Consider the following 15,051-nt stretch of genomic DNA (forward strand, 5'->3'; position numbering starts at 1 on the left):
GAAAAATCTACTGTCTACAACTGGAAAGAGTGCAATCCATCTCCCTAGAGGAAGAGGGCAATGGGAGAGTTCTGAGCGCTAATGCGAGGAAGGGGAGGAGGGTGATTGATTGGAGGCAGAAGCTGGGGTTCAAGAGCCAAATCCCCTGACCCCACGTCTCCGAGAACCTGAAGGAACAGGCAGGCAGTGGGAACTTGCCGGACCCGCCTCCAAGTTTAAAGAAACCTCACACTTTGTTTTTTTCTTCTCTCTCCTTTGGGCTCCAGAAGGGGTCAGCTAAAGCAATTATCTCCGTGCCTCTGTTTGTGAATTCGGCTGCTCCTGCTAAGAGTCTGGCTCTTTTAGTGAATGGTTTGCTATTTCTCTGGGTTATTTAATAAGCCAAGAGAAGAACAAAGATTCTGACTGAGCACGGGGGCTGGGTTGGACCGGGCTCCAGGGAAGGGCTGAAGGCAGTGACAGTGGGGAGTCGGGGTGGCACTAGGTGATCCCCTTACAGCCAGTATACCGCACAAAGCTTTGTGTTACAGTCCAGTCATGGGAGGGAATACTTGGGGAGTATGTGATCTCGTGTGTGTACGTCGTCTTCTTACACACATGCAGACGGCTATCTCCCTAAAATGTAGTAAATGGAGAATTACTGTGGCCAACAAAAACACAAAACGGCTCCCAGGTTTTGGGGAACTCCTTCTGTACCCCAGCGATAACAGTGAAGAGGCAGAAAAGCATGATGATGATAATCGCCCTTTTCATTTCAGCAGCCCTGGACAGCTCTAAGTCATGAAATAGCAGCCTCCAAAGAGCAAGGCAGAAGTGGTCGGGAGTCATGAGCTTCAGGAAGCACCCCTGGTGAAGAGCTGCTGAGGAGAAGCCCCGCAAGGGAAGCATCAGAGAAATGAAGGAAGGGACCAGAGGGAGACCAAGGGCAGACACAGCCAACAGCTGGCCCAACTCTACTGGGCCCCAAAAATGGGACGTGACCTAGTGGACGGTGCCGGGACACTGGGCTAACGGGGGGAGAGAAAAGAGAAGAAAGTGCAGCTGGGCAGCCATCGGCCCCTGAGAAGGCCAGTCCACAGACACAGAGCGAAGCTATGGAGCACACCTGGGCTTTCAGAGAGCCTTGGTCCAGACAAGTCGGGCAGGTGTTTACGGCGAGGATCATCACCTACATGTGTGAGGTGAGCAGGTGCAGAGAGATGAGGAGTCATTAGCAGGACAGCGAGTGACTTGCCAAGCCAAGATGACACGCCTAACCAAGGATGGAGAGTGGATCAGAACCAAGGCCTGGGACACCAAGATCGGCTCCTGGTGCTTCACCCTGAAGCTGCCAGGCATCACTGAGCTTGTGATCAGACCAGAGACACTCATCTAAATTTCTGATCATCTAAATTTGAGATTTCTATCCACAACTAAGGAAATTCTGCTGGATGAACTCCACCCCACACAAGGACGCTACAAATGATACTGGGAGGAACCATGCCCCTGCAGGGAATGGAGGGCGGCTCACAGACTCTGAGCGGCGAGCTGAAGGCAGCTTCATTACCCAGCAAAGAAGAGACAGGCTGCTTACTGAGACCCTGGTCATCTTGTGGTCCTAAGCATAGATTACAGAGGTTCCCAAGCACTTATCTGTTACAGAGGGCAAAGTCGTAGAGAAATGTTTTTGAAGAATTTCACATGAATCTTCAAGTCGACATCTACCTTGACATTCAATATCATGTCAATATGAAGGTGGGAAACAATGGAAAAATGGGGGAAATGGAAAAACAATGAAAAAAAAAAAGGTTGAAATTAAGAGGCAAGAAAGGCCAAAGGCTTGTGGACTAATCAGAAACTTGCAGAACATGGATACTTAACTCAAGGGGCATATTAAAAGGCTAGGGATGGGGCGGCTAGGTGGCGCAGTGGATAGAGCACCTTCCCTGGAGTCGGGAGTACCTGAGTTCAAATCCGGCCGCAGACATTTAACACTTACTAGCTGTGTGACCCTGGGCAAGTCACTTAACCCTAACTGCCTCACTTTAAAAAAAAAGGCTAGGGATGGGCAGCTAGGTGGCTCAGGGGATAGAGCACCGGCCCTGGATTCAGGAGGACCTGAATTCAAATCCAGCCTCAAACACTTAAAACTTACCAGCTGTGTGACCCTGGCAAGTCACTTAACCCCAATTGCCTCATCAAAGGAAAACAAAACAAAACAAAACAACAAAAAAACAAAACACAAAAGGTTAGGGATGGTAAACAAGCCCCCAACAGCATCACACACACACACATACAGCATCTCAGGACACACGATTATATGTTTAAAGCTGAGCACCCTTAGAGGCCACCAAGCCCAAACCTTTTGTTTTTTACAGATGAAGAAACTGAGGCCCACAGAGGGCAAGTGACCTGCCCAGGATCACCTGGCTAGGAAGTGTCTGGGGCAGGATTTGAAGCCAGCTCTGACACTGACTCTGGTATAGGAGGAAGAGGATGGGATTTGGAGTCTGGGACCTCAGTGACAATTCACACCCTGGAAACAAAAGAGGAACAGGATAGGCCTTTCAACAATCCCACGCTGCTTGCCACCAGGGAAGCCCATACCTCAATCGATGATCTGAATGGATAAAGACACATGTAGATATATATGTGTGTAACTACATGTAGACATACACATATGCATGTGCCTGGTGTACGTGCATACACATATGCAAATACCTGTGTATACATGTGTCTGCATGTACATGTGTGTGAGCACAAACATACATGTATATACATATTCTTATATAATATGTATATTTTCATCATTGTTGTTTGTTGGTTTGTTTGGCTATTTGGCTCAGAAGTGATTTTACTGATGTAGGGAACTACTTGTTCTGTAACTCCCAGGTTCAGAAAGTCGCCGCAGGCCCTGACGGGTTCCATTACCTGTCTAGGGTCACAAAGACCATCTTTTTAATATCAGTGTTTTCCAGGCATTGCAGTGATTCGTGGTATCAAAATTACAAGCCAGATAAAAGGCTGTGAGAAGACAAATGGTCAGTATTAAGTAAAGCTGGTTGGTTATTGTCCTTCATTCTTGAAGGGGAGCAAAATGACATCACCGTTAGAATCAAGTGACAGTGGGTCCGACTGTGGCTGATCAGACCACTATGAGCTTGGAAGGCTCTAATACAGGTTGGGCACAAATAGGCCACGTGAACATTTGGGTTCGAGTCTCTAAATTTGCACATCTTGATTTCTTTTGAGCTACTTCAATTCTGCTTTTGCTCACAGAGCACAGCACCTTCTCTGATGTGGGCACACCATGCTGGGCAGTCCTGTGCCAGTGTCTTCCATACCATGCAATCAATTCCAGAGTTCTTAAAAGAGACCTTGAGAGTGTCCTTGTATCGCTTCTTCCAACCTCCGTGTGAATGCCTGCCCTGTGTGAGTTCTCCATAACATAGTCTTTTAGGGAAGCGCATTCGAACAGTGTGGCGCATCCATCAGAGCCAGGCTCTCTGCAGTACAGTTTGAATGCTTGACAGTTTAGCTTGAGAGAGGACCTCAGTGTCTGCTATCTTATTTTTCCAGGTGATCTTTAGAATCTTCCCAAGACAAGTGGAAGCAATTCTGTTTCCTGGCATGGCACCGAAATACTATCCAGGTTTCACAGGTATACAACAATGAGATCAGCACAACGGCTCTGTAGACTTTCGCTCTGGTAGTCAGTCTAATACCTCTTCTCTCCCACATTTTCCTTCAGAGCCTCCCCAATGCTGAGCTAGCTCTGGCAGTGCGTGTGCCAACCTCATTATCAATGTGTACATCCCTGGAAAGTAGACTGCCAAGGTAAGTGAACTTATCTGCAGTATTCAAAACTCCCTTTGCTGTAACTGATGGTTCTACATATGGATGCTGTGGTGCTGGCTGGTGGAGCACCTGCGTTTTCTTGGTATTCACTGTTAGGCCAAAATTAGCATAAGCAGCACTTTGTTGCATCTCAGCTGCAGAGGCTGCAATGAGTGCCCAATCATCTGCCAACAGACAATCATACACAAACACTCCCTCTTCTTTAGTCTTGGCTTGTAGCCTTTTCAAGTTGAAAAATTTACCATCCGTGGGGGAGCTGACCCGGCTGCTGTCTGTCCTCACTGAAGGCGTCTGACGACACATCCTGCTAAAAAGCAAAGCACGGGAACAAGCACGCGGCCTCGTTTCACCCCAGTGGTGACTGGGGAAGCACAAGAGCATCGTCCATCATCCAGAGCCCGGGCAAGCGCGCTGCTGTGAAAACGACAGGACTGATGAACTTCTCCAGGAAGCCAAGTTTTGTCATCAATGCCCTCATGACCGACAGTGTCAAAGGCCTTGGTCAGGCCAACAGACATCCCATGCAGACCTCTGCTCTGCTCCTGGCATTTCTCCTGGAGTTGTGAGGCAGCAAACGCCTCATAGGCCGGTCCTCAGCCCTTTCTGAAGCCACAATGGCTCTCCAGGAGATAATCATCTTCTAGGCGAAGGGTCAGCCTATCAAGGATGACTCTGGCAGGCATCTTGCCAGCAACGACTAAGAGAGAGACCCCACCCTGTGATTGTCACAGGACAATCATTTTCCTTTACCTTTATAGAGATGGACAATGGAGGCATCCTTGAATTCCTAAGGAATAACCTCCTCTTGCCATATAATCTGAAAGATTTTAGTCAGCTTTTGTATTAGCAATGAACTCCTGACTTTGTAAATCTCGACTGGAATAGAATCAGCACCAAGTCCTTTGTCACTGGAGAGGACCATAATGGCATTCAAAGCATCTTCTTCAGTTGGAAATTTGTCTAGAGAGGGATTGACTTCAACCTGAGGTAGAAGGTCAATGGCTTCAGCATTGATTGATGATGGTCTGTTGAGAACACTATGGAAATGTTTGGCTTATCTCTCCAGGATCATGTCCTTGTTACTAATCAATGTGGCTCCCTCAGCACCGAGTGGCTGAGAAGTACCATGGTTATTTGGCCCATAAACAGCCTTCAGGGCATCATAAAAAGTACTTTGGATTGTTACTAGCACCATAAAACTGAGTTTATTTATTCATTCATTCATTCATTTATGTTTTTATTTATTCACTTGTTTGTTTATTGATTAATTGATTGAGCAGGGCAATGAGGGTTAAGTGACTTGCCCAGTGTCACACAGCTAGTGTCAAGTGCCTGAGGCTGGATTTGAACTCAGGTCCTCCTAAATCCAGGGCCCATGCTTTATCCACTGCCCCCATAAAACTGAATTTCATCTACCTTCTTACTGAGTCAAGAATCCTGCATCTCTCTAAGCTTTACTTTACTTTTGATGGAGTTAAATGCTGCCTTCTTAGGGGTGGACAAACTGTCCTGCTGGTAAACCCTGAGGAATTCTTTTTCACCTAGCAGCATCTGACTTTCCCCATCATCTTCATCAAACCAATCTTGATGTTTGTGAGTGCTCTGGCCCACATGCAATGCTGTGCACCAGATCCCTGACAGCAGCCCACTCCTTGGCTGCTCCACTGCCACCATTTCTGTGTTGGCTCCGCTTTCCTCCAAGTTAGCAACAAACTGTTTCTGCTCCCAGAGGCGCTCCGATCTGCGGACATGGGCCGCCAAGCACTGTTGGTGAATGGGAATATTGAGCTTGGAGAGGATAAGTCTATGATCAGTCCAGCACGCTATGGCACGCAGTGCCTTTATCACTCTCACAACCTGTCCTTTGTTCTCCTTACAATCACACGGTATACGAAATGCCACAAAGTTTTATTTATTTAGGTAAATAGAAGACAGGGTTGGTGCTGAGAAGGTCGTGAGATGCCCAAGTCTTCAGCAGTAAAGGACTGCTGCTGTTGCTGTTTCCAAATCCGTTCCTCCCAAGGACTTCCTGCCATGTCTGGCAATCTGAGCCTCCTCTAGTGTTACAGTCACTCAGAACTAGAAGCTTGTCCTCTTTTGGCACATTGAGGATGAGGTCTCCAGGTTCATCACATTTTTCTTTGACCTCATCAGGGTTTGTCATGGGGGAAGCATGGGCACCAATGATGGTGGCTTGGTGCTTTACTGAAAGTGGCAATCACATTGTCATGAACCTGTCATTCACTCCTTTGGGGAGGCATACAAGTTTGTTGGCTATATTAGTTTTGAAAGCAAAACCTACAGCAGAGTCACAGCGCTCGCCTTCACTGCAACCACTCCAGAACAATGTATATCCAGCTTGGGCTTCAGTAAGCTGGCCTTCACTTGCCAGCCTTGTTTCACTCAGGGCTGCTCTTTGGATGCGATACCTGCTGAGTTCTCTCGGGCATGATGCCTGCTGAGTTCTCTCGGGCATGATACCTGCTGAGTTCTCTCGGGTACGATGCCTGCTGAGTTCTCTCGGGCACGATGCCTGCTGAGTTCTCTCGGGCATGATGCCTGCTGAGTTCTCTCAGGCATGATGCCTGCTGAGTTCTCTCACAACAAGGGCTCTACATCTTTCAGGCCTATTGGATTCTGTGTTGCCCATATAAGTGTGTGCACATTCCATGAACCGATGGTGAATGGAATCATCTTTGCAGAAGTCTTTGTACATTTTGTGTTCCGACCGCAGGGTGGGATCCCTGCCTGCAGTGGTAATCAGGCCAGGGATGGGTAAACAGACAATTTTGAGGGCACCTTTTCTAGTCCTGTCCTCACACTAGGAGATGAAAAGTGTGGTCCTGAAAAGGCTGCTCAGACCCCCAGGGGCTGCCAAATCCCACTGCTGCTACCAGTAAAAAGATAACCCCGTGGCCTGGGCTGTCTGTGTACAGGTTTATGACTACTGTTCCCAGCGTATCAGTACCTGCTGCTTCATCACTTGCCTGCCACCACAGGACCACGAGATAGGTAAAAATGGTAAAATGGTATGGGTGATGTCTTTTGACTCACGCATCAGTTGCATTTAAGAGATTGCATGAAGTTGTTGGCCTCACTCTCTCTTCCAGAGTCATCCCAGTCCAGTGGCAGGACAAAGTCAAGGTGACTGGTGATGGCTCAAGATGCAGTGATTGACCCTGGAATTTTCAGTGTCTAACCAAGGCTCCACAGAGTCGGCTTCAGCTGCCTTCGTGGCCATTGGAATCAATTGTTCTCAGCTGCCCATTCCACCAGGAGAAGTCTTCACATACTTGGGTGAGATACCCCCAACTCACCGACGGGACTGAGACCCCTCATTTACCCTCAACCTGGTTCAGCCTTCCTGCCTAAATGGTTTACCAGGATGTGGCTACTGAAGGTTCCACATCTTCTTGGAGCCAAGGTGAGAGTCAGGTGGCTCAGGTAGACACTAGAGGCAGAAAGCGGCCCTGCAAAGGGCTGGGCAGCCCTCACATCAGAGCTACTAGTCTTCTCTGTGTACGCCATACAGCCCACAAGTGAGGTACAAAACTCAGGGACAATCGACTATATCCTTCCGGGGAGGAGCTGAGTGAGAAGCAGGCAGGCTGGCCACGTAACAAGAGGGAGCACAGCTTGCTAGCTGAATCACCAAACAGACGTGGTGATCATTAAATATTAGAGAAGCCAAAGGAGGCCCCCAGGACATGGGACAAATCCTTTATGGCGATTTACAGAAAGAGACAGCCAGGAACTGCTGAGGATGAGAAGATGCAGATGGGCTGTAATGTGCATGAGTGGAGAAGGTGCCTCCACACCAGGAAGTCATGGTCCCAGTGAAGTACTGAATGATGGCCTGCTCTGAGCTCCTCTACTCCTCTGGATGCCTGTGCTTGCCTCGTTTTGTCTGTCCAAACTCATCCTTAGGAGCCAACAGTTTTATCATCAGTGGAGTGAAGCCACAGATGTTAAAGTGGTTATCTCACCTCAGTTCCTTCCATCAATCTGAATTCCTGGTGACCCAGGAAGAAGGCTTGATTCTTCTGAAATATACCCCTTTGTGTTATGCTCAAGAACACATTCACTGAATCTCCCCAGGATTGCACACAGAACATGCCTCTCTTATGTTAATCCCATACACAAGGTAGTCTGAAGTCCACATCTAAAAAACAAATGTGTGAGTAAACACTGCAAGCAAGACCTGAGCATGCAACGGGCAGTAACGAGAGCGCTTCAAGCTTCCAAAGCTGGGCACATTGGCCCTAAACTCAACCGACCTTTATTCCTTACGGTCAAAGCAGGAAAGTTGTGGGGACACAACTGATACTCAAGATGAGATATTTTTTAAAATAAAGGACACATTATTTTTACTCAGTTGAAGGGTATCTAGGGGTAAATAACTGGTGGTGTGCACCTGATGGAAAAGATTGATGTAACAGTAAATGAACAGGCAGATACTACCAGCTGAATAATGGTGTAAATGATCTTATAAATGCCAGGTGATGAATGTGCCTTGAAAATTGTGAATGCATAATGCAGAGGGGAGCACAACCCTCAGACGGAATGACTGGAAACAGCTGAACACATCATCAGAAGCTCCTAACAAATGGACCCGACGACCTCTTGTCCCTTTCTTGCAAATCACAAGAGCACCAGTAAGAGCGCTTAAGCTGTCAAAGGTCTAGCACCCACACATCATGAATATTAGTTGGATGGATGCATGAATAAATAAGACATTATTAGGAAATGAGCTAGAAAAATACACAGAACAATTCAGATCTGCACCTTTTCAATTCAATCTCCAGCAAGATGCTCACCTGCTTCTTACTACTAGCTTACGTTTACATAGTCCTACTATGTGCCAGGCACTGAGCTAAGCACTTTACAAATATTATCCCATTTGATCCTTACAACACCCCTGCATTATTATTATCATCTCCATTTTACAGTTAAGGAAATTGAGGCAAACAGAGGTTAAGTCATTTGTCCAAAGTCACATAGTAAATGTCCGAGTTCAGATTTAAACTCAGCTGTTCCTGCCTCCAGGCCCAGTGCTCTACCCACTAGGCTGCACAGCTACCTTAGTAGTCTGATATAGAGATAAGTCACTATGCCTTACTCAGAATTTAATAAAACCAGTATCGTAAATTATATATGGCTGGGTGCTCTGCAAATCTCTTCCCCTCCTATTATTTCCTATAACTATGTCCTGCTTACCCAGCAAGGATATGAAACAGCATTATACAAAGTAAGTTGATCTATATTTCAAACTAAAAGTCTTTTCTAGGTTTTGGTGGGCCACATTTCTGAAACTCACATTGCTATATGAAATAAACCCCCTAAAAGCTCTCTTGGAAGCTTGAAGGGCTTAGGAAGATCAGGTGTGACACCAGGTGTTCTCTAGGGAAGATGCAGAGGGAAGGAGTGGAGCTCCAAAACTCTGGGAGTCTCCGGCTGCAGGTACCAAGCAGAGCTTTGGAAGCAAGGCAAGGGTCACTCCTAACTGGCTTCTGCGCCGGTGCCCCCCTCTACAGGAGCTTTTCCTGGTGCCCTGCACTCTGGTGCTTCCCATCTCTCCTAGATACAGCTGCTTGCTTGTTGTCTCCCCCGTAGAACAGCAGCTCTGGGAGGGCAGGGATTGTCTATTCTCATTCTTTGCCTCCCTTGCCTGACACACACGTGGGGCTTCATAAAGGTTTACCAACTAGGATTCTTTCTGCACCTGATCTTAAAGCAGCAGAGAGAAGGAAGCAGTGAGATAAGCAAAGAGGAATGGCAGGAGGCCCAGGGACCAAAAGAGGAGCTGGGCCTTGATCAAGGGCCGGGCCTCCTTGAGGAGGGGGTGGGCCCTGCACGCACCAGGCCTCTTCCTCTCCATCCCTCCTTGGTCCTCACCCCAGGCTAGGGTGCATTACACTTTTCTACCACAGTCATAGCCCAGCTCTTGGCATGCAGGGGATGGCTAAAGACATGGCGGCCCACGTTGGAATGTTGTCAGTGCGCTGCTGTGAGGAGCTCAGAAAGACTTCTGGGAACGAATGCAAAGAAAAATCAGCAGAACTCACCCCACCGGACACAGAGCCCACAACAACGGCAACTGAAGAACAAAACCAACAAAACAATAGGAGCATGGCAGAACAATAAGGGCACACCAGGGCCCAGAGAAGAGACCTGAGAAGACCTCCCCCACTTCTCTGCAGAGGTGAGGGGCCTTGGGTGGGGAACACTACCTATGACATCAGGCTTCTAGCGATGGTGGCTTTGCTCTATTTAAACATCCTTACTGCTCAGGGATGGCTCTCTGACACTGGTAGGAGTGGGACACAGTGAAGGTATCAATAACCTTTTAGCTGACAGAGGTGGGCATCGGTCACTTTCGAACTCTGAAATCCTGTGGTCTTGCCAAGAGCATCTGTTTCAGCACACTGCAAAAAGCCCTCTCCTTGGAGAAAAAGGCAAATTGGCTTTTATTCCCCCCACAAAGAGATGAATGCAAGAAAGGCTTAAATTGTTTGGTTAATCCTCCTCAATTACTAGACACGCTGACTCCTTCCTCATCTTGCTTTGACATCTGTGTTCATGTTCAGGCTTCAAAAAGCACTGTGGAACCTGACAACACTTTGGGGAAGGCATGAGGTTTCCAATTATGGTTTCAAAAGCCTTTCTGAGAAATAAGAACAAATGGTATTGCCATCTAAAAGAAGAAAATCATTCTCTAATTGTGACAGAAGAAATGTCCTCTTATCTATGCATCAATAAGGCTGATGCTGTTTTTAATTTCCTCACTTTTAATGGGGACCCTGGATCATGATCACTTAAAAAACAGACAACAAATTAGTTAAGCCTGGCCTCTCCTTAGCAAACAACGTCACTGTGGTTCAGATGTGATTTTTAAAGCCCCATCTGCCTCCTCAGAATGTTACTTTAAACAAGGAGCTTAAATACATGGTACATTAGAATTTTATCATTGCAAACCCACACTGGAAAAGACTTCCATCGACTTAAAAACAAAAAAGACGTTCTTCTAAGTGGAAGAATCCATCACCTCCACCACTAACTGTCAGCCGCCCCACTACAGAGAGGCCCTGATAATTGTTAGTTACACCCGGCACCAGTGATCTATGTCCTCTGATGGCGAGGACGTCGCTGCCAGTTTTTTAGAAAACTGTACATACATTGATTTTACATTTATTTAATGTGGCCGTTGTAAGACACTTTATTCTTCTGATAAACTATGATTGCTTATCAAAAGATTCTATAATTCAAGAGAAACATTCATAACTTGTGGGTAAAAATGAAAACCACCAGCCCACAGAAATCATGCCACAAAATCCAATTTCGTGGATTTATGGTAGAAAGGCGTTGAACTACTACTGTCTTGCTGGAACAGCAGACTAGTCCTAGAAGTCTAACTGGCACAGAGGTAATGATTAAAGATGCCTGCCCCCCTGCCAGAGCTGTTCGGCAGCTGAATCTCAGTTACATTATTGACATCCATGTACTGTAATGACTTTTCCTAAGGCACATTTGTGCAAAATATATTTGGCTTTATTTATTATAGGAGGCAAGTCCAGTGCTCAAACACAGTCCAGTCCCACTCCATGCAGGTGTCCCCACCTCCCGGCTTTCCTGGTCACCTGGACTGCATTGACTGCTGGAGATAGTGAGACTCTTCAGTGGCCACTAGCACCCCCGTACCTTGCCATCCTCCGAGCACACACCCATGTGTTCTCCACTTTCATCCAGGCTAATCTGATTTATCTTCACGGGGCTCTAAAAAAACCCAAAAAACAAAAGAACATTAATTTTAGGAAAAGGTACGTCAGTGATCAATTACCCTTCTTCTTTGCAAGATTTAAGAAATAAAAAATGTGTAGAGGTTTGCCAGCACAAGTTCAGAAAATTAAAAAAAAAAAACAAGGTCTTTCTGCATCCAAAGTACAATACAGCTTTGTTAGCTAGCAAAGTCCAAACCCAGACTCTAGACATTTCCACTAGTTTTCTATTTTAAAAAGATAATCTGCATCGTTCCATTTTTGAAATTGACACCCCCCCAACACACACACACACACACACACACACACACACACACACACACACACACACACACAAAATGCTGCTCTCACAATCCAAAATCTTCATTTTTAAAGAATCTTATAAAAAAAAAAATAAGTGGAAAAGGCATGTGTTCCAGTTTGTTTCCTGATCATTCAAACAGCTTTTTTCTCTCAAGTCTTGATTCTAACTTTTTTATTTATAGCTTACATTAAGGCAGCCATCAAAAGCATTTAAAGTAGAAATAGGCTTCCTATCAATAACCCAATACTGTTTTTAGAAAGTACTTAAGTTTCAGGGTCTAGATGCTTTTACTACCTTTGTTTTCTCCCCCTTTAAAATACTCCTGAAAGTGTAAATCATTGAGGACATGAAGCATGTGGCTTCTTCTGACTGTCCTCCCCCCCAAAGCTGTGCACAAAGGGAAGTGAGAAGGCACTTAGAGAAGGCAATTCTGCTGCCTGCCAGCCCCTCGAGCCAGCAGCTGTTTACCAACCCATCCTGAAGTAGGCACACAAGTGGCTTCTCTCACAGAAAGGAAAATAATGGATGTGGATACCAATGAGACTTGCTACTGTTCTCCTTGCCCAGATAGACAACTGCAATTTTTCTTTTAAATTTCCTGAAGCGTTGGATGTATTCTGCTTTAAGAAAACATCTCAAAACAGGAAAATCTGAATGCATTCAATGCAATCTTTTTTTTTTGGACGTGGGGTGGGAGGGTGGAAAAGGACACTAGGATTTCCTTGGTGATGAGAAATTCTGGTGAAGAAACTTCCTCTTTAGAGTCTGAGAGGGATGTCCAGGGCAATGAAAGTGGAAGTGCCTTGGCCAGAAGTCACTCAGGCAGTCTGGGTCAGAAGGAACTTGGGCCCAGGGTCTCTCTGACTCCAGGGCAAGCTGTCTCTCAATTGACAGATTAGGAAATGATTTTTACACTCAGTCTTTTAGCTTTGGTTTGGTTGAGGTTTGTTGTTGTTACTGTTGTTGCTCTTGTTCTTGTTTTGGCTTTATCCAACAGCCAGATTTCTTGAAATGGCAAGTTCTAGCACATTCAACACATATCCCTGTTGATTCAAAGACAATCCCAGGGGGCAGCTAGGTGGCACAGTGGATGGGGCACCGGCCCTGGATTCAGGAGTACCTGAGTTCGGGTCCAGCCTCGGACACTTGACACTTACTGGCTGTGTGACCCTGGGCAAGTCACTTGGCCCCTATAGCCCCGCCAAAAAAACAAAAAAAAAACAAAGACAATCCCATTGGGTCCCAATTTTGCCACTGATGAGGAAGGATACCAACGAAAATACAACCTTGAAGATCAATTTTAAAAATATTCTGGCTAGAACTTGAGCCACAAACCTTAACTGGAATGAAAATCAAGCAAAGGAGGCAAAGGCCAGAAAAATAACCAATGTCCAACTCAGAAACTAACAAAAATCCAGATGTTATGGAAGAATATGGTTAACTACTACTAGAAGGCATCCCTAAGATATTTAATTGTCAAAAAAAAAATCAAAAAGACTTATATGATCCTCAAATGAACCATGCCACTCCAGAGAAAAATTTTTAAAAGACTCTAATTGAGATAATTTATCCTGCAGCAGTAAAGCAGCAGGATACAAAGTAAACCCACAAAATCACTAGCATTTCTACACAGAAATAACAAAATCCAGGAGGAAATAACAGAAAGAAAAGACCTAGTCAAATTACTACAAAATGCACAGTTTCAGAGAGTCAATCTACCAAGGTACTCTAAACATACAAATATAATTACTAAATACTTTGTTAGCAGAAATCAGGAATAGGCCAAAACTACCTATTCCTGAGAAAGACTGAAATAGGTACATGCCCTCAATGTAAAAGGTCATACAATTTAAAAAAAAAGAACAGAATATCTTTGATAATGAAGGCTGCAGGAGAAAATGAAACAAAGGATACAAGAATTCAAAAAATAAAATAGATATTTTCAATTACAGGAAGTTGAAAACTTTTTGAACTCACAAAATTAACGAAACTAGGTTAAGATTGAGAAAAAAATCTCTAACAAATATCTCTATACAAGTTTGATATTCAAGACATATTGGGAATTGTGAACTGGTCTAACCATCCTGGAGAACAATTTGAAACTATACCCAAAGGGCAATAAAATTGTGCATACCTTTTGATCCCATGATACCACTATAGGTCTGTATCCCAAAGAGATCAAAGAAAAGAGAAAAGGAGCTGTACCTATAAAATTATTTATAAGCAGCTTTTTTGTGGTGGCTAAAAATTGGAAACTGAGGAGATACCCATCAATCAGAGATTGGCTGAACAAGCTGTGGTATATGAGTGCAGTGGAATACAATTGTGCTAGAAGAAATGAGTAGGACAGTTTCAGAAAAACCCTGGGAGGACATGAATGAACTGATGCAAAGTGAAGTGAGCAGAACCAGAAGAACATTGTACACAGTAACAACAATACTGTAACAAGGATCAACCATGAAAAATTTAGCTACTCTGATCAAGACAAAGATACAAAATAATTCCAAAGGATCCCTGATGAAAAATGCTATCTCAATGTAGTCTTTTAGGTGGAAATGCAACAAAATATGGAGTCTCTGATGCTTGTACAAATTTTGGTCTAACAATTAACATCAAGGAAATAGAAGTTCTCCTTCAACCAGCACCATACTACCTATACATGGAACCAATGGTTACAGCAAATGGAGAAATTTTGAATGCTATGGATAAAAGTTCACTTACCTTAGCAGTATACTTTCCAGGAAAGTACACATATATGATGAAGTATTAGACCACACACCAAACCAAAGGTCTACAGAGCTGTTATGCTGACCTCATTGTTGTAAAACATGGGAAACCTGGACAGTCTACCAAGGCCATTCAAGGAAACTAAATTGCTTCCATTTGAATTGTCTTAGGAAGATTCTGAAGCTCATCTGGTAAACTGAGGTTCCTTCTTGAGCTAAACTGTCAAGCATTCAAACTCCACTGCAGAAAGACCAACTCCAACAGGCTGGCCCCGTGGTTCAAAAGCCAAAAGTACGTTTGCCTACAAGACTATTTTATGGAGAACTCACAGAAGGCAAGCGCTCACATGGACGTCAGAAGAAGCAATACAAGGACATTCTCGAGGTCTCTCTGAAGAACACTGGACTC

General features: G+C 45.0%; 1 protein-coding gene across 2 annotated transcripts in view; it reads right to left on the reverse strand.

Moving 5' to 3' along the window:
• The window catches only part of VPS41 (VPS41 subunit of HOPS complex), a 177,980-nt gene that overhangs the window by 89,127 nt on the left and 73,802 nt on the right, over positions 1-15,051 (reverse strand). For both annotated transcript variants that reach the window (XM_043978700.1, XM_043978701.1), the window contains one exon: positions 11,536-11,610. In XM_043978700.1, coding sequence (XP_043834635.1) covers positions 11,536-11,610 — 75 coding nt within the window. The remainder of the gene's footprint in view (positions 1-11,535; positions 11,611-15,051) is intronic.

This window comes from Dromiciops gliroides, chromosome 1 (assembly GCF_019393635.1).
Source record: "Dromiciops gliroides isolate mDroGli1 chromosome 1, mDroGli1.pri, whole genome shotgun sequence".
Lineage (NCBI taxonomy): Eukaryota > Metazoa > Chordata > Mammalia > Microbiotheria > Microbiotheriidae > Dromiciops > Dromiciops gliroides.